The sequence below is a fragment of the Podarcis cretensis genome (genome assembly GCF_951804945.1).
Source record: "Podarcis cretensis genome assembly, chromosome: 2".
Classification (NCBI taxonomy): Eukaryota; Metazoa; Chordata; class Lepidosauria; order Squamata; family Lacertidae; genus Podarcis; species Podarcis cretensis.
Window position 1 is genome coordinate 40,861,213 of NC_137171.1, and position 18,009 is coordinate 40,879,221.

Consider the following 18,009-nt stretch of genomic DNA (forward strand, 5'->3'; position numbering starts at 1 on the left):
AGATGCCCAGATGTGTCCGTAGAGGGCGAGAGGCGGTGATCTGAGTGCTCAATCAGAATAAGTTAGCCAGAACCAGGTCCAAGTCGCCCATATAAGCCGGGGAGCTTCCTTTGCGCTCCCGCTTCCATGATGGTTGCCGACTAGGGCAGCTACCATCCATGCCCCCCGTGGCCGAACCAGGAACATTTTTTTGTGCGCGCGGGGTGGGGGCTTTCAATCCAGCCAGCTCTATCTTGAATTACAGAAACGCGGGCAAATGAGGATGAATAACTGGGTGGTGGTGGTGAGACTCACCGGTTTTTCGCAGCAGCACCATCACCACTAGTGAGCAGAGCCTCTCATTTCTGGCTCTTTTCGGGTTGAAAGAGCTCCCCACGCCGAGCAGGAATGGATGCTCGGCGCTGCTGTTGCTGCCTCCTTTCCCCTCCGCAGCCCCACTGCGCGGCCGCGGCAAGGTGCTCCGCAGCGCCCCCAGCCGGCTCAAGTGGGAAAGCGGCGGCCAGGAGGCGGAGACTCCAGTTCCCAGCGCCCCAGGCCGGGCAGCCGCAGTCCGAGCCGCCGCTTCTCTTCCAGCCTTGTCAGCAGCGCAGCGCGTCGGGATCGCCGCTGAGCTCGGAGAGGGAGAGAGGGAAAAGAGAAAGACGACCAGCTCAGCATGGCCGGCCGGGCGTGGGTCGGGCGGCTGCGCTGAGCACCCGGGGCCGGGCGTGCTCGCTCGGCGGCTGCGCTTAGCCAGAAAGGGAGAAAGTGACGCTCCTGCTGCTGCTGCTGCTGCTGCGCCCCCGAAGGATGCAGGAGGCGGCGATGGTGCTGGCCGGGGGCTGCCCCCCTCCTTCCCCGCCGCCGCCGCCGCTGCTGCTGCTGCAGTGCTAGAGTCCTCGTCTCCCTCCCCCTCCTCCTCCTCCTCCTCCTCCACCTTCTACCTTGAAGAAGAAGGGCCATGTAACCGCCTCCTCCCGCCTCCCCCTGCCCGGGATAGCCACCGATCTCCCCAGCTCTCCCTCTCCTCCTCCTCTTTCCCGAGCCCGTCGCGGCGCTCTCTGGCCAAGGGCGCAACCATGAAGAAGCAATTCAACCGCATGCGGCAGCTCGCCAACCAGACCGTGGGCAGGTAAGGGAGGAAAGTGGTTTGGGGCTGGGGGTCCAAGGTAAAAGCACATCGCCTCGGCTTACAACGCCCCTTTCTGCCCCAGCAGACGCTGGTGCGCCATGGAGCGGTGCGCGGGAGGGTGGTGGGTTAGGTACCGAGTGCAAATCATCCCCCGCCCCGTCTCTAAACTCGGTTTGTTTGGAGGGCTGTTTTGGTGAAGCTGCCTCCATTACATGTTTTGGTTTCTATATTCCTTCGGTCACAGCTTATGCATTCCCCTCCTCCCAATTTCCTATGGTTCTTCCCGCCTCTCTCTCTCTCTCGTTTACACACCCGCTGAGAGGCTGCTGTGGTTATATTGGGAAAGAGATCTTCATCCTTTGACTGCTAGCCTATGCTTAGAAAATGGAAGGGCTTCTTTCTGCTACCCCAAAGCCCTTACCTGAGGCTTCAAGGTGCTTCCTATGCTGCCTGGCCTCTGCTGGGTTTGTTCCCCAAGTAGTTTTATTCAGGAAGCTCTTGCGGTATGAAAACTCTGCCAGTCCCCCTCTACTTGTATAGGTTTTCTCAGATCCAGCTGCTGACAGGCAGGAGAGACAGGTAAGCAAGCTAACAGAAACCACTGGAAGGCATAAAAAGTCTGGCAAGGGGCAGTAATGGCATTTAGCAGACTTTGCCTTCTGAGTTAAGACTGTGGTCCTAACCTCACTTAGCTGGGAGTAAGCCCTATTGGTTACAGCTGGACTTAGTTCTGAGTAGACATGGTTAGGCTTGCAGCCTCAAGCTGGCAGAAAAATCTCCCTGGAGAGTCTATAGCTATGGGGTGTCCTTTTCACCTCAGTTATTGCTTATCTCAGAATTTCTCTCTCTCTCTGCTCACCTCAGGATTTATTGCTGTTTATGCTAGCGAGAATCAGCTGTTATTGGTTGGGGAGCTGGCCTAGCTGGCTTTCGCTCAGCAGCTGGCTTTTGAAGGAAGGAAGGGCCGGTGAGCCCTGCTCCTGCATGATAAGGGAGACTTGCTTTTGGATATTGCAAATCTGAGCATCTTTCTTCTGCCCTTGCTGTGGCGGCCAGGATCAGTCTGGACCTGTGAGAGTGCTGTGCAGGCTCTGATATGCTGGCTGGGCCTTCTGTTCACAGCATTTGCTTGCTTTAATGGGAATGCTTGCTGCAAAACCTTTTGAGAATTATACCATGTCTAGATAGAGGTTCTCTACCCCCCTCCCCAATCTTATTCCTGAATTATGTCCCGTTTTTTGGATAGAGGTATGAGGCAGATGGAAGGGTCAGTGGGAGAGGGAGGAGCTATGTGGCTTTCATGGAATGCTATAACACAGGGGGCAAAAATTGTCTGGGGAGAAATCTCGCTGTGCTTTGCAACCTATTTGTTTGATATCTTTTCTTCTCCTGACAGCCTTAATGGGGGGAACAGGGGATGCGCTGAGCAGCTCTTCCAGTGTTATGCCTGCGGACTGTCCAGATGGGCAGTGCATCATTCATTCGCGCCAATCTATCCAGCTGACATGTGTCCATCTTTGCATCGCTTCCTCTAGCAGCTGTGAGCACTGGCTTTCCCTACAGCCTCCGGGGATAGCTAGCCAAATGGGTCTGCCTCTATCTATGGCTTGCAGTATTAGGGAAGTTTTTATTCTTCATTTCTCCGGATATTGCAGCCTGGCCCTGTGCTACGGCTCCATTGCTAGCATGCCTTTCTGGTAGTTGACTCAGTCCTTGTTGAGAAATCCGATCACGTCAAACTTGGGTTTAATTGTGGTAGCAGAGGTGGCCCTGCTGTGCAGGCTGCTTTTGATAAGTGTGGTGAAAAAGCTCTTCTGCACAGGCAACAACAATCCCACCCCCAATTTAGTGGTCCATTTCGAATCCCCAGGGAAAAAAATGACTCTGCCTCTGAAACAATGAGATTGCCTTTCTCGGCAATCAGTTGGTGTAAGAAACCAAATGCCTTATTGGTCAGTGACTTGGCTGTGAAAGCAGGCGGCTAGGCTGTTTAGCCGAGGGCATGTGTGCTACTTGATGGGGAGACGGCTTAAGGCATTGGTTCTGCTGTTGCAAAGCCTGTCAATGGGACTGTGGAGCCAACAGGCATAATAGCAGCCAATTTGCTGAACAAATGACCTACATTAGACATTGTAGTGGGAGGTGGCTTGGTTGGGGAGGAAACCGATGGGCATAGATGTAATTGTACGATGTGCAAAGGTAATGTGACAGGAGTCATGTGATGGGTTGAAGCTCTATCTCTTTTGCTTGTTGTCTGAATAATGGTACCACTTCGACCAGCAATAAAAAAAGGGGGGGCATCCATTGTGAGCCAGAAGGATGCACCTAGTTTTCATGTTAGTTGCATATAATAACATTTGTGTGCACGCAGTTGGTGATCTCAGGTCTAGATGTATTATGCATTTGTGTAGAGTCCTTTGTCTAACTTTCAGCATGAATAGCTGCTTTTAGATAAGCAGCAATTAATTGTCCTGATCCAGCTTATCCACATGAGCCATGCATATTTTGGCTGTCCCCAGTGTGACAACCTCTCTTTGATTTTGGGTGGGGGCGGTGGCCGGGGGGAGGGCAGTTGAGAAGAACAGATATTTGACAGACCTGCTGAAACTTCCAGCCAGCTGATGTGACCAAAAGGTTCTGTTATTGACTATCCCTGGGTTTCAAAACCATGACTCAGATCTTTAAAATCACATAATAGGTTTAGAACCAGTGAGATTATATAAATCCTAGTTCACTTTTGTGCATTTTCCCATTTGTGGGAAACAAAATTGCTCTTTCTGGGAGATTTTCTGCTGTCAGTGTTAACTTCCACTCCTTCTGTTCCTATTTCTATTAGTAAGCTGTTATTTCTGATTAAGTGTCTGTCAGTTCTTAGTCACTTTGGTGCCATTCACTATAGTTAAACAGGATGCCTCATAGACAATATCCCTTATCTTGTTTTGAGTATGTTTGTGTGCACATGTGGTAACAGATCTTGGGCATTGGCTATGTTGGAGCCTGGCCACATGACAGCATTGCATGCATAGAGACTGCACTGTCCCTCAGTTACTTTGTTTGGAGTCTGTGAGTTTTATATTTATTTTCCATGGAAATAGGATGTATGATAGATAACCTTATGGCCTTTGTTCTGCTTGGGATTCAAAGATATTGAGAAAGAATTGCCGTTGAGTTCACAAGGCAACTTGGCTTGTGTTGGAGACAGTGAGAGAATTTCAGGTTCAGGTTCATTTTGCTACCTTTCTACTCAAGGCAGTTTACAAGCTGAAGAAACAACAACATATACTGTACAACAAAGATCATACATCATATAACAATGCAATCCAATACAAATAAGCCATAATAAGATATGACTTTAAAATAAACAATTTATATTAATTAATGTAATATTCAACAATCCATTAGCATATAATAATACACAACAGCGTTAACTCTCAAAATATCAGCAAACAATAATTAAGCAGAAATTCACTCTCAACAATTACATTGAATAATTACTAAACTACAATCAATAAAAATAACAGCAAGTCACAATACCAAATACATAAAATGCATTACACAATACAATACATTTAAAAAACATTGACTTGAGCAACTATTATGAAATTATTTTTGAGAGGCTGAGATGTTTTGTGGTTGTTAGAACACTAGTTTGAATTAGGTGGTCATTAGATGGATAAACCATGTTAGTTTTGCTCTCTGTAATACAGAACAAGGGATAATAAAATCATAGAATTATAAAGTTGGAGGGGATCACAAGGGTCATCTAGTCCAAGCCCTTCAATGCAGGAATCTTTTACCCAGCGTGGAGCTCATGCTCTACCAACTGAGTTATCCCTTCACTTGGCAAACTTCTGTTGCACTGTATATATAAAGGAAATTTGGTTCCACTCATAATGGTTGGATGGGAGGTTGCTGGAGCCAGCGATTGCAGACCTAGAAGGGAACAGTTGTGGGGAGGATGTCATTAGAGGCCTCGGTCCTGCAAAAAGTGTCCATCTTCAAATTATATTCAGACTTTGGTGTTCAAGGCGGCAGTATATACAGGCTCTTTTTCATTAAGGCTCTGAAGTGCAGGCAGAAAATGCAGCAGAAAGTGGAATTGCTTATGGCTTCCTATTGTACTCTTTTCCATCTCTGTGCATGTCCTCAGTGGCAAACGGAATGGGTTCTTTCCATTTCTCTACTGCATTCTGATGCCTCCTATGGAAAATGAGGTTGCTGGGTGCTGCCCATGATGACAATAAGCTAGAGAGGAAAGGGCTTCCCCTTGCACCTCTTTATTTACATAGTGCGGTGGCCTTTGTTCCCAGGAAGCACTGAGAGGATAGGGAGCCTGGCCTTCTAGATGTTCTTCACCCCAGCCAGCATAGCCAGTGATGAAGGATGATGGGAGCTATAGGTCAAACAGTATCTTGAGAGCCATAGATTCCCCATCTCCGATGTAGGGTGTGGGTGTGGTTTATGGAGTCTCCTTAGATCTTGCATGACTGCCATTGCCTGGTGACAGTTCATCCTTTCCTCACTTTCTCGGTTGGGGGGGTGTTCATCCATCTTATTTTCCTTTATATTCAAATTTCAGGATAAAATGAGGGAGGAGACACAAGGGTGTGACAACAGCACATCTTGCGGGCCTCTGGTACCACTGAGAAGATCTCCTTTCCCCTTACTTCGCCTCCATGTATTACCTGCTTCAGGAAAGCCTCCAACACCATATGCTGTAACACATGCTCTAGCTGTGCACTGAGTGGACATCTCCACTGAGCTGTGAAATAAAGGAAGCACTGGGTGATTATTATTTTTCCTTTGCATTCTAACCAGCTTGGATCTGAGGCTTCTGCTTCCTTGACCATCACAAAAATCTATAAGAACTATGGCCCATGCCTAGCATCCTCTTCTCACAGTGGTTGACCGGATGCTTATGGAAAGCCAGCAAGCAGGATTCATGCGCAAGAACACTCTGCCTTCCTGTGGCTTCCAGCAACTGGTATTAAGAAGCATTGCAAATAGCCATCGATAGCCGTCTCTTTCATCATACCAGGTTGCCAAGGGAACCTTCCTTTAACAAGGATGAGCCAAGGAGCCATGGTTATCTTTCTCTCAGTTAGACAGAAAGACAGACAGACAGACAGACAGACACACACACACACACACACAATTTCCTGGATTGGCATAGTAGATACTGTTTTTCCCCCTCTTGCATTTCCTTAGAACTTCCTTCTTTGATTGGACAGATTAAGGCTGTCACTTGCTCTGCAAAAAAGAGATGGAGAGATGAAGGCAAAGGAGACCATGTTAAGTTAATTTGCATCCTTTCAGCTATGTGTGTTCCAACCCTCTCCCCTTCCACAAGTTCATCCTTCTGGAAGGATGGTGTTCCTCCCTCCCTCCCTCTGCCAGAGTATAAGAGCAGTAATGGCTAATCTGCATTGCAATCTCTGCCTCTGCCTGTCAGATCTTGACCTTTTCTGTATAAAACAGAGGTGAAAAGCATAATAAACAACTTACAGGCAATTTACTGTGGATAGCTTTTCTATCAAACTCCTTTTTTTTAGTGGTATGAAGCTGGTTTCAATCCAGATGCAGCAGAAACCCTGGTTAGTCTTAGTGGGTGAGGTGCGTGTTTGCTTTGGAGAAGAACTGGGACAAAAGCAGTCCCACAGACCACAGTTAATTCCTTATTGGGCTCTTTCATATGAGCGTACAGAATTCAGGTTGGAGTATTTGTCCACTTAGTCCTGTAGTGTCTACTCTGACTAGCAGAGTTTAGCTTCTCAAGAAAGATGTTTCACATCACCTGATCCTTCTAACTGGAGAGGCCATGCATGCAAAATGTGTGCTCCGTGACTGAACTATGGTCCCTGCTCCTTTTTTAACATTTGCATTAGCCTTCTGAACAGGGTTATGGAAGTGGATCCAGCCAGCGGGCCAGATTATTGAGTTCCCCCACCCTTGGCAGGCTGTTTTGATTGCTGGGTGGAGCCTAATGACCTGTCAGTCATAGTGATGCCAGGTGATCCATGCCACAAACCAAGCCCAGCCAAGCGAGCCTGGAAGTTACCACCAATCAGCTAACTGGCACAATCTTCAAGCTCTACTACCTGCAGGGGTCAGCTATACTATTGAGTTCCAGAACTTTATGGCATAGCCAATCCCAGCTGCCTTGCTCTGGCCACTGACAGCTACACTGGCAACCTCACCTCCACTTGCCCCATATCTGCCATCATACATATGGGTGGGTGTGCTTTGAGGAAAGTGGCCTCACAAGCCAAACAGAGACTTGTGCCAGCCCTAATTAGACCCATGGGTCCCAGTTCCCACTGGCACGCTATAGAGTTTGTATGCCTCTGGCTAGCATATGTTGGGGGATTAACAAATAGCTGTATCAATCTCAGTATCATTCCCCATTTATGAATTTCTCAGTAGCATCTGTCTGGCCTTTGTGGACTCACAGCACGCTGAGGCACATGGACCATTGATCTGACCCAACATGGCAATTCTTAATGTCTATGACATTGCCCTGTTCATCTCTTGTAGCAACCTTAGAAAATAACAATTTTTAAATGGCACAAATTTTCATGGACCACAGGCTACTTCTTTGGATGCATGGCTGTTTTCCTGGATTACAGGTACACACATAATTCTTTGTAAGGCTGGATGGGAGAGGAATAATAAATGGTGAGGTCAGAAGGAAATGGAATGCAGGAATTACCAACAATGATAATTGCATTATTAATGGTAGCTTCTCTCTCTCTCTCTCTCTCTCTCTCTCTCTCTCTCTCTCTCTCACACACACACACACACACACACACGATAACATAGACATCCTGGCATTGATAAGCTGATTAACACATGCAGCATGGCTAGAATGGATTGTGTCAATGACACAATCCAATTATTGGATGCCTTCTGAGGTCTGTCACTTGTGGTGGTGCATTGAAAACAGGTGTGGGCAATAAGCATGGTTGGCTGGAGGTTCAGGAAGAGAGCAATATTCTCACTCCCTCTATCCCTCTCTCTCCTGCTCCCCTCTCCCCTTGAAGCACACCATATGCAGGTTTAAAGCCTACACCACTATGACTCTAAGCAAAGATTAGATTCCACTGAAACTTGGGAAGCGTTTCGTCTTCCTCGATTCCTACATTTTTCTGTTTCATTTACTAAGACTCCAGGCAATAAAATGCTGAAACTGTATGCTAAAGGAACACCAAAAGGAGATGTAGATGACAGAGGAAATGGGCTATTAGGGGATGGTTCAGATGGTTGGAAAGGAGCTTTGTGCAGCAGAGAAGCTCCCTCCACTCCTTTAAGCAGGTGGTTGCCCAAAGACCATCAAATACATTACGTGGTAACATTCCTGCATGCACCAACTATATTCTTGAAGAGCTTTCAGCCATGATGGTGGTTCACATGCAGAGTGTCCTGTGTGTTTGGAGCAGGGACTGAGATACTAGGCACCAGCACTGGGCAGAAATGTTTTGTGCATGCACAACACTTAGGTGTAGGAGAAATCATGAAAACCTCATGTAGGTTTTTGTGTGTGCCACATACAGCTCTTGCACCATGTATGTATAAATGCATGCTGAAGAGCCACAGCTAGTCACAAACTCCTAAATGCATGAATGTGCATTGGATTAGATGCATGTTTATGCAGCTTGTGCAATGATCTACCACGTGACTTTCCTGTTGCTGTTATTTCCTCCTTTTTATATGCTTGAAGCAGTCCAGCCCCTCAGTTGCTTCCAAAGTACAACTTTCCAGCTTAAGTGTTAGGGCTTGTTGCTGCCCTCGGCTCCTTTGGGAGGAAAGGCAGGAAATAGACTGAATAAGTAATTGGCAAGATAGAGCTGGGTTTGAGTTTTTAAACCCTAAGCTACTACTTGGGGTTTGTAACCAATAAGAAGCAGGCCATTCAGGAATTCAAAATTGGTCATGAAATGATATAATATGTGTGAAATGATATGCATGCCCTTACCCCAAACAGCATACATTTGATTACTTCCATTTGTCTGGCTCTTAAGGCTTTCTGCTTGCAGCAATGCATTTTAAAAGCAAAAATAGTCAATTAAAAAGCAATAAATAAATGACCAGTTAAAACATACATCACCATCCTTTGTCAAACCTTTGCCAGTTGGCTTAACTCCTGCTGTCGAAAGCTGTCTCCTAATATCAAAGTCTTGCAATGTGTTCAGAAGATGCACAGACTCAATCTTAGCCAAATCTCCGGGGAGGGGGGGGAGTTATGGAACAGCTTCTGTTAGAAAACCTTTCCCCCCTACAATGGAGTACAGGAATATAGGAAGCTGCCTTCTACCAAGAACTGATCCATCTAGCTCAGTACTGACTGGCAGTGCCCCTACAGGATTTCAGACAGAAGTCATTCTCTGCAGTTTGCCTGGCCAAAAAACTCACACCCAGAATGTATGCGAAGGGTCATTATGGGTCACAGTCTGTAATGGCAGCATTCATGTGAATTCCTATAGGGTTAGGGTCTCTTCTGTTTCTTAATTTTATAGGGTGTGGTGTTGCCCTAAATGGTGTTTTTTTAATACCATAAAGCAGAATTTAATTAGTGATCCCATTGATGACCTTCTTTCACATGCACTTTGGGAGGACTTGGGATGCTGCAAAGGACATTTAGCTCCCTCAAAAAGAATTCAATATTTTGACTGATTCTGGTGATGTAGGTCAGTCAGTGTGTGTGTCCTGGTCTGCCTCATGCCATCTGAGCAGGTCAATGTTTAGCAGAAATCACAAGGAGCATTTTCTTAATTTTGTTATGACTTCACTGTTTGTTTAATATTACACTTTTCCTCTAGTGAGCACCAGTAGCCCCTTTTATCTTCACAGCAACCCTACCAGGTAGGTCATTCTCAGAGATAGTGGTAGTTTGCCCGAGACTGTCCAGAGAAGCTCTATGATTTTCTCTCTCCATTAGTATCCTCATTAGTGCTGCCAGATCTTCTTGTTTTCATACTCCAGAAAATAAAATTCATGCTCCTAATGGCAGCTGAGCAGCTGAAAAGCTCCTCATGAGATGAGAAAGGAAACCCTGGAGCAAAATTTAACTGTTCCACAGGTTGAGCCTGCATTACACAGGTTCCCAAGGTCATCTGGGTGTAAAAAGGGCACACCATAATAACCTTCAGCCCAGACTTCCAAACAGAGGCTCTGTGTCACTTAGGGCTGCTTGTGCAACTTGCCAGAGCGATTGTGCATCTATGTGCACACAGGCAAAGTTATGAGAGCTTGTTTTGAAGCTGGGCTTGACTGTATTTTCCCGGGTAACTTTTTACAGACAGCATGCGAGTTCTGGTACTGGACACAATTTGAATATGTGCTGCTACACATAGTGGTGGGTGGCGGTTGGAGGGGGGAGAGAGAATGAATCATTTACCTACTGAACAGATTAATTTGGAGGCTATGTATTTTCTATAAAGCATTGCTGCCTCAATTGCACTGCTTTCTTTCTTCCTCGTACTCTGGTATCTCCTTTAGCTGAGATTCCTGCATTGCAGGGAGTTGGAGCCCTCAGAATCCATTCCAACTCTATAATTCTGTGATTCTATGATTAAGACTCCCTCCCCCCCCCCTTATTTATCTATTAGGAAAAGTGTTCTGATCATACCAATTTCATCGTCGGAGATGGCTGGAATCGGCTTTGTCTAACAAGGAGGAAGTATAAATTAATTCAGCCAGATCCTCTTCCATATTGCAACTTGCTTGTGAATTTCTCAAATTATGAGCATTTATTAGAGTAATTAGTCTTGGGGAATAAGTAGTTGGGCTTTTTCCAGCTGTGAGAATCAGTATAAATGTGTTTGAGAAGTAAGGGCTTCTTCTTATATAGTCCCCCTTTTTTTCAAAATGAAGATGACAAATCTAATGATCAAATATTAATGGCTAAATGTGATGAGGATTTTGCTTTTGGATTTGAATATAAGACACACAAGCACTTTCTGCCTGCCTTGGGGAAATGGGAAACACAGTTGCAGTAAGCATGTACAAATTAGCAGCTGTTTTAGAGTATGTAGACAGGGAGTAAACAAGAACCCCTCAGGGATACTTCCAGGCAAAGAGCTTTTCCCAGAAATTGCAGCAGGGAAACCTGCCCTAACTTTGGAGGGAACTCCTGCAGTTCATTCGCAATTCTGACAGCTATCTGAATCAGCTTCTCCCTGTCTCCATCCTCCATCTGTTGACCCCTGATATTTTAGGACTCCAGCTCCCATTAGTTGTAGCCAGAATGGCCTGTGGTCAGAGATGATGAGAGTCCAACCACATCTGGAAGGCACCAGGTTGGGGAAGAGGTATGGAGTGGTGAGAGGTCAAGTCCATTGCCGCTTGGTAGCTGTCTTCCAAGGAACTAGATCAACCTTGTCCAATCTGGTGCCCTCCAGATACTTTGGATCATCCCTGATCATTGGCCAATCCGGCTGGTCCAAAACATCTAGGAAGCATCAAGCTGGGAAAGACTCAACTGCATGGATCAACGGCCTCCATTAGCCCTTTTCATGTGCTGTTGCAGACAGCGCATCTGCCACAGCTTTGAGGAAGACTAAAGAAACAGGCAACCGCTACACAACACATCAAGTCAACAGCTTATTGGAACATGAGGCTGGTCCATACTTTGTATCTGAGTCTGCGGTTGCACAGTAGAGGTGTTTTGTGACATGCCAAGCAAGGCTCTTTGCCAAGGAGCCTGCGATGTGTGGACTGAGTATAGAAAAGGTTCTGCAAGGAACCTGATTTCATAGCACCTACATGTTGCACCAAATGAGGACAACTTGCAGCCCTTGGCCATTAGCTGCAGAGCCCACCAAGCCCCAGGAGAGACATTTCCAATCCCCTGCTGCCCAGCTTATCAGCCATCAGCTGGGTGCTGAGGAGAACATTACTGTTCCTGTGCTGTGGGCCCAGCAATCTCTGCTGCCCAGGGATTGCTGAGGAATGAAGGTTTCATACTCCCCCCCGCCACACACACACATCAACCCTGATACAGCCTAAGTGAGGGGGGCAGAGAAGGGAAGATATATGTTGAAAGGGGAAGGTGAATAGTACTAGACACAACCACTGCTGCATGTGGTTCTTGGGAACAAAAAGCCTGCCTCAAAATCCAGCAAGCAGAGGATGGAGAGGAAATGTTGGCCAGATAGGGGTGGGTGGCTGATGTGGCCAGAGAACAAACAGGGGTCAGAACTGTGATTTGCTCATCCTCCCTGCTGACCAGGAGAGCACACTTCAATGTGACTAGCCCCAGTTCTCAATTTAATGTCATCCGATTGGCACAGAGTGAAGTTCAGGACCCTTCCACCCACCCTGGGTAATGCCGTGTGCCAGGGCAGCTTTGCTCCCTTCGACTCTCCCCACCCCCACCCACCTCCTCTTTCTTTTTCGTCTGTGCAAGCAAGTTCATTCCATTCATCACATGAGCAGCACTGCAGATATTAATTTAATGTCACACGTGGCTGGGAAAAAAAAAAAAGGCTCTAGACCCACAGGAGTTTCCTTGGCAAATGCGGCATACATCGAAGAGTGGAGAGGCGCTCCTTTAAATAAATCATCCACTTCAATAATTGATGTGAGGAAACCATGGTGAAAACTTTGTGCAGGGAGCTGGGGGCAGAGAGGAGAGGCCTGCAAATGGGCCTTTCTTTATGATGACAATAACAGAAGCAGGTGGGACCTGGTTCATATTAGTAGGGCTGTGTTGAGAAGATGCAAGTTCAGCCCTTTGGGAGGTCCATACTTCTGGGGAGATATTGGATATGGTTAATGATGATATAAATGAGTTTTCTGAGAAGCTGTTAATTTAATGCTTCCTTCCCCAGAGGCAGGTTAAAGGCTTTTGGACCCGACGTCTGAAATGAGAATAGCTAGCTCCCTCGTATGGGTGGGGGAATTGAGATCCATTTTGTTTGCATTGGTTCTGTGTCTTTCCTTGAGAATGAAGTTTTTAATAAATAAATAAAAACTGCCAGAAGTATGACAGCAAGAGTCCCACTAGTGATAACCAAGTGTACTTGCACTTACAGAAATTAATAATGTCCATGCTGGTATATATAATGCCAGTGGCAGTCATCTTATTCTTATTATTTATAGAACACCATCAAAGTGCATAGTGTTCTACAGAGCAAGACAAACAAAAAGGGAGATTGTTACCCAAAGTAGCTTGCAGTCTAAAGATTGACGGTGAGGGAGACAATAAACAGGGAAGGGAGAGGGAGGGAGGCAAGGTGGAGGAGACCAGAATAAGGAGGGATGGATGTGAATGGAGGCACAGGGTGGAATCCAACATGGCACTGAGGCCAAAGTTCTGTCAGCACAACGATTTTATTAGGAGGAGGACTCATTAGTAGAAGACATGTGCATGAGCCTCTGCTTTTTCAGCGGAGGACTAGGGGCTTATCAGTTGAAGTATTCAATGGAAAAGGTGAGGTTTGAGAAGGGAATTTGAAGGAAGGTGGAGGCAAGAGGTTGTTCAGCAGCAGAGGTGTTCTGGGAATGAGTTCCTGGCTAGACAGGACCAAGTTGGGCTGCCCTCAGGTGCACAAGTATCTTACTGTCAAGGGATCAAGCCAATGCTTTTCCTTGGGCAGCTTGCCCAAGGGGAAGGCATTGCCCCGGCCTAGAGCAGTGCTCCATAGTGAGGCTTTAAGGGTGTGCAGAGATGATATGTGTGAGCTTCTATTACTGAGCACAGGGATGCAGGTGGCGCTGTGGGTTAAAGCCTCAGCGCCTAGGACTTGCCGATCGAAAGGTCGGCGGTTCGAATCCCTGCGGCGGGGTGCGCTCCCGCTGCTCGGTCCCAGCGCCTGCCAACCTAGCAGTTCGAAAGCACCTCCGGGTACAAGTAGATAAATAGGGACCGCTTACCAGCGGGAAGGTAAACGGTGTTTCCGTGTGCGGCTCTGGCTCGCCAGAGCAGCGATGTCACGCTGGCCACGTGACCCGGAAGTGTCTCCGGACAGCGCTGGCCCCTGGCCTCTTAAGTGAGATGGGCGCACAACCCCAGAGTCTGTTAAGACTGGCCCGTACGGGCAGGGGTACCTTTACCTTTACCTTTACCTATTACTGAGCATATTGCAGCAACTTAGGTGCGGGGAAGTCCCTGGGTAAACTGGTTGCCTGAGACACCTAATGTGCAAGGGATGCCCTGTACTTCACAGTATCAGAATTCCTTTGATGACAGCCCCTTGTTGACATGTGATGTTTGAAGACTGCAGTAGAAGGACTTTTATCTCTTGCTGACTTGGCACTTCCCTCTTTGATTCTGTGAAAAGCAGGAGGAGAGTGTTATGAGGTCCAGTCGTACCTTGGAAGTCGAACGGAATCTGTTCTGGAAGTCCGTTCAACTTCAAAAATCTTAGGAACCCAAAGCGTGGCTTCTGATTGGCTGCAGGAAGTTCCTGCAGCCAATCAGAGGCTGTGGAAGCCCCGTTGGACATTCGGCTTCCAAAAATAGTTTGCAAACCGGAACAGTCACTTCTGAGTTTGTGGCATTCGGGAGCCAAAACGTTTGGGAACTAAGCTGTTCCAAAACCAAGGTACAACTGTACTTTGGAAAAGTGATGTGGCAGGGAAGGATTTGTGCCAATGCCATTCCAGCCCCGTGATTATGGCTTCAGCAGAGTTGCACCAGTGATCACCTCAGCCTTTTCTCTGGATCTCTGGCTTGTTGCTTAGGTCCTTGTTTCAGCTTCAGCCTGAAGCAGTCATTTGCTGCACATCCCATGGAGTTCTTGTGAAGCAGCGTGGAATCTATCTTGCTACCTCAGGAAAATTGCCTTCTCTCTTCCTGTGGACATTTTTCAGGGCACACTGAGTTGAGTATGTGCCATATGCCAGGCATTGGGCTGGCACAAGTAGAAACAGAGCATAGCACTTTGAGGAAAGATTTTTGTGAATTCTGTTCCTCTTGAACCTTATAAGAGGAAACAATATACCTCTAAGGACATGCAGATATGCCTCTGTTGGTGGGTGTGGGAACCTCACGCCTAGGTGCTGAATGTGGCCCTCAATATCTCTCTGCTTGGCCCTCAGAGATCTCCCCAGACATGTGCCCTCCCTAGACCACACCCCTCACAACTGCTGCTCTGCAATTTCCTTAAGTGCTTCTGCCTAGCTAGAATATGGTTGTGAACTGTGATTAAGCCTCTTTGTTTGCCTGGATGGAGAGACGTGAGTGTATTTATGTGAGAAAACTCCAGCTTTTGTATGGCTGGAGTCTAGACTACTGTGCAAAAGTAAGAATCACATCTGGTGCTGTTCCCCCTGTTTTTTGCATTGGGACCCACCTACCACTTGCATGTGGCCCCCAGAAGGCAATGTGGCCCTCAGGCTGAAAAAGGTGCCCCAGCCCTGGTCTCAGACCAGTTGCTGCCTGACATAAGTAGCATGCAGGCCTGGAAGCCTGTCTTTGCCCTGTTGCCTCTTGTTACATTTTATTTATTTCTTGGATAACCCCTCCTTGTTTCCCATTATTCCATCCTTTGTTGCTTTCTTGCACATTTTGTAACATGCACTGAGATTGCAAGGGAGTCTCTGGGGAATTGAGTAATGCATTAATGAGCTAACAGATTTTCCAGAAGATGCCTGAAAAGTGAGCCCACAATTGGCAAATCCACTTAGGGTGAAGTGCAAGCTGCCCCACTTTTCCCAGCATGTCCTGGGGAGAACAGCTGGCGCTCTCATTTCTGGAGCTGGAGCTTTTTCTTTCTTTCTTTCTTTCTAGTATTTCTTAACAGAGAGTGGATGTGCTTCTTGAGCCCCAGGGAATGTCATGTTCCAGAAACAAAAGAGTGTGTTTTGCATTCTTTCCATCTATTCGGTGCCTGCCTGAAATTTGCCCCCTCATCTGCTCAGCTTTTCAAGCTCTGCCTTCCTCTTGTATCCAAAGGCTGCTGTGAGTGTTTTGAGGCAATGTCAACAATTATCCAAAACAATGGATTTATTTCCAAAGCATTTTGGGCACCCAGCAATCTTAATTTCCTTACCTGGAGTCTATGTGGGACTTTGGACTAGACAGTGGTTTTTGATTGGCTGATTGGCATGCACTGCACTTTACATATCTTTAACCAACTCTGCCCCGAGGACCTGGTGACTATATCAGAATCTAAACCAGGTCTATAGTACAGAATGGAATGAACCATGCTGAATGTAAAACTGCCCAGCAATGCCTGTAGCCTGGACAGTAAAAGCTGGCCCATATAGAAAGATGCTAAAGTGCTTTGACTCAATTCTGAGAAAACAGAGTAGTTGCCAAGAACAGAAACATAAAAAGCTTCCTTATGCCAGGTGAAACTATTGGTCCATCTAGGTCAGAGTATTATCTATGCTGACTTGCATTTCTCTATGGGTTTCAGGCAGGGTTCTTTCTCAGCCACAGCTGGAGATGCTGGGACTTTCTACATGCAAAGTATTTGCTCTAAATCCCCCAGAATGCTGTTCTGTTTGGTTTCATCTCAGTGTCTTGATAAGAAAATTAGGTAGAGATGAGAAGGTACACTTAGACTACAGTCCTTCACACATTGTAAAGTTAAAGGGACCCCTGACCATTAGGTCCAGTCGTGACCGACTCTGGGGTTGGCCGCGGGAGCTGGCGTACAGCTTCCGGGTCATGTGGCCAGCATGACTAAACCGTTTCTGGCGAACCAGAGCAGCACATGGAAACACCATTTACTTCCCGCCAGAGCGGTACCTATTTATCTACTTGCACTTTGGCGTGCTTTCAAACTGCTAGGTTGGCAGGAGCAGAGACCAAGCAACGGGAGCTCACCCTGTCGCGGGGATTTGAACCGCCAACCTTCTGATCGACAAGTCCTAGGCTCTGTGGTTTAACCCACAGCGCCACCCGCGTCCCTCTTCACACATTGAAGGAGTAGTAAAACCAGTGGCCTGCTCAATGGCTTTAGCCTTGAATTTTGGGAGGGAGGAGAAGCAACAGCAGCAATGAAACACCAGGGACTGAGCTGTCCTCAGCCAGTTCTGCTTGCCTGTAACAATGAGAACTACAGATCATGCCCAGAATTCCAGCAAACTCTTCTCTCTGGTTCAAATTAGCAGCTGAAGCTCATCCAATTAGATTCCTCCCCGCCCCCAAAGTACCAGGCAGATGTGTTCTTACAATAGGACATTTCCAGCCTTTCCTAGTTGCTAGCCCTTATGGCTGCAGAAGGGCTAGAAATCCTACTGAAATCCCAGAAGCCAGAGAGAATCCACAATTAATCCCAGAATCCACAATTAAAAACCCAACAATCAATTTCTGAAGAAATGATGCAAAATGAGGGAGCACATAGTTTAGTTTATTTATAGAGGTTGCACAATTTGGGGTTTTCTTGGGGCAGAATTTGAATGGCTGTGGCACAGAATTATAATTTTTGTTCAGCATGGAATATACATGGTCTTGCCTGTTCAGGAGTTTGGGCAGCATAAAGCTTAGAGATGGAGGAGCAATGCTCCTAGAATTTTCTTTTTGGAAAAAAAATCCTTCCTGATCCTGTTCTGCATAAAAAATTTAATGTACCGCTACATCCAGCTACATCCCTGTCAGAGCTTTGCTGGCAATGTGCATGCAGAGTTGCAGCCGCTGGGGACGAAAGCAGCAATTTATGACTGCGATGTATATTTCATGTGGCTTTAGTGCTTTTCCTAGTAAGAGCTACACTACACAAGGAAAAACTTGAGTGCTAAAACATTTTCTTGTGTCAGAGGAGCAGGCTTCAGCCAGCCAATCTGAGCCAGAAATCCCTACAATGTTTATTCAATACTCTAGCTGTTGTGTTTACTACTCAGTTTTAGAAATCAGAAATGTCAGAGCCGCCATCTTCACTGCCTTGCCCAGCAGTGGCTTTCCCTCATTGTTTCGGGGGTTAAATGCTTTTGTAATGACAACTAAAAAA

The 18,009-nt window shown here is 46.7% G+C and overlaps 1 protein-coding gene across 9 annotated transcripts in view; it reads left to right on the plus strand.

The window, feature by feature from the left end:
* Nucleotides 1–493: 493 nt before the first annotated feature.
* Nucleotides 494–18,009, plus strand: part of ARHGAP44 (Rho GTPase activating protein 44) — an 89,983-nt gene continuing 72,467 nt past the window's right edge. For 3 of the 9 annotated variants that reach the window (XM_079965953.1, XM_079965954.1, XM_079965951.1), the window contains exon 1: nucleotides 494–1,111. In XM_079965953.1, coding sequence (XP_079822079.1) covers nucleotides 1,059–1,111 — 53 coding nt within the window. In that variant the 5' untranslated portion in view covers nucleotides 494–1,058. The remainder of the gene's footprint in view (nucleotides 1,112–18,009) is intronic. The other 6 variants (XM_079965947.1, XM_079965952.1, XM_079965949.1 and 3 more) reach the window with 5 other exon arrangements.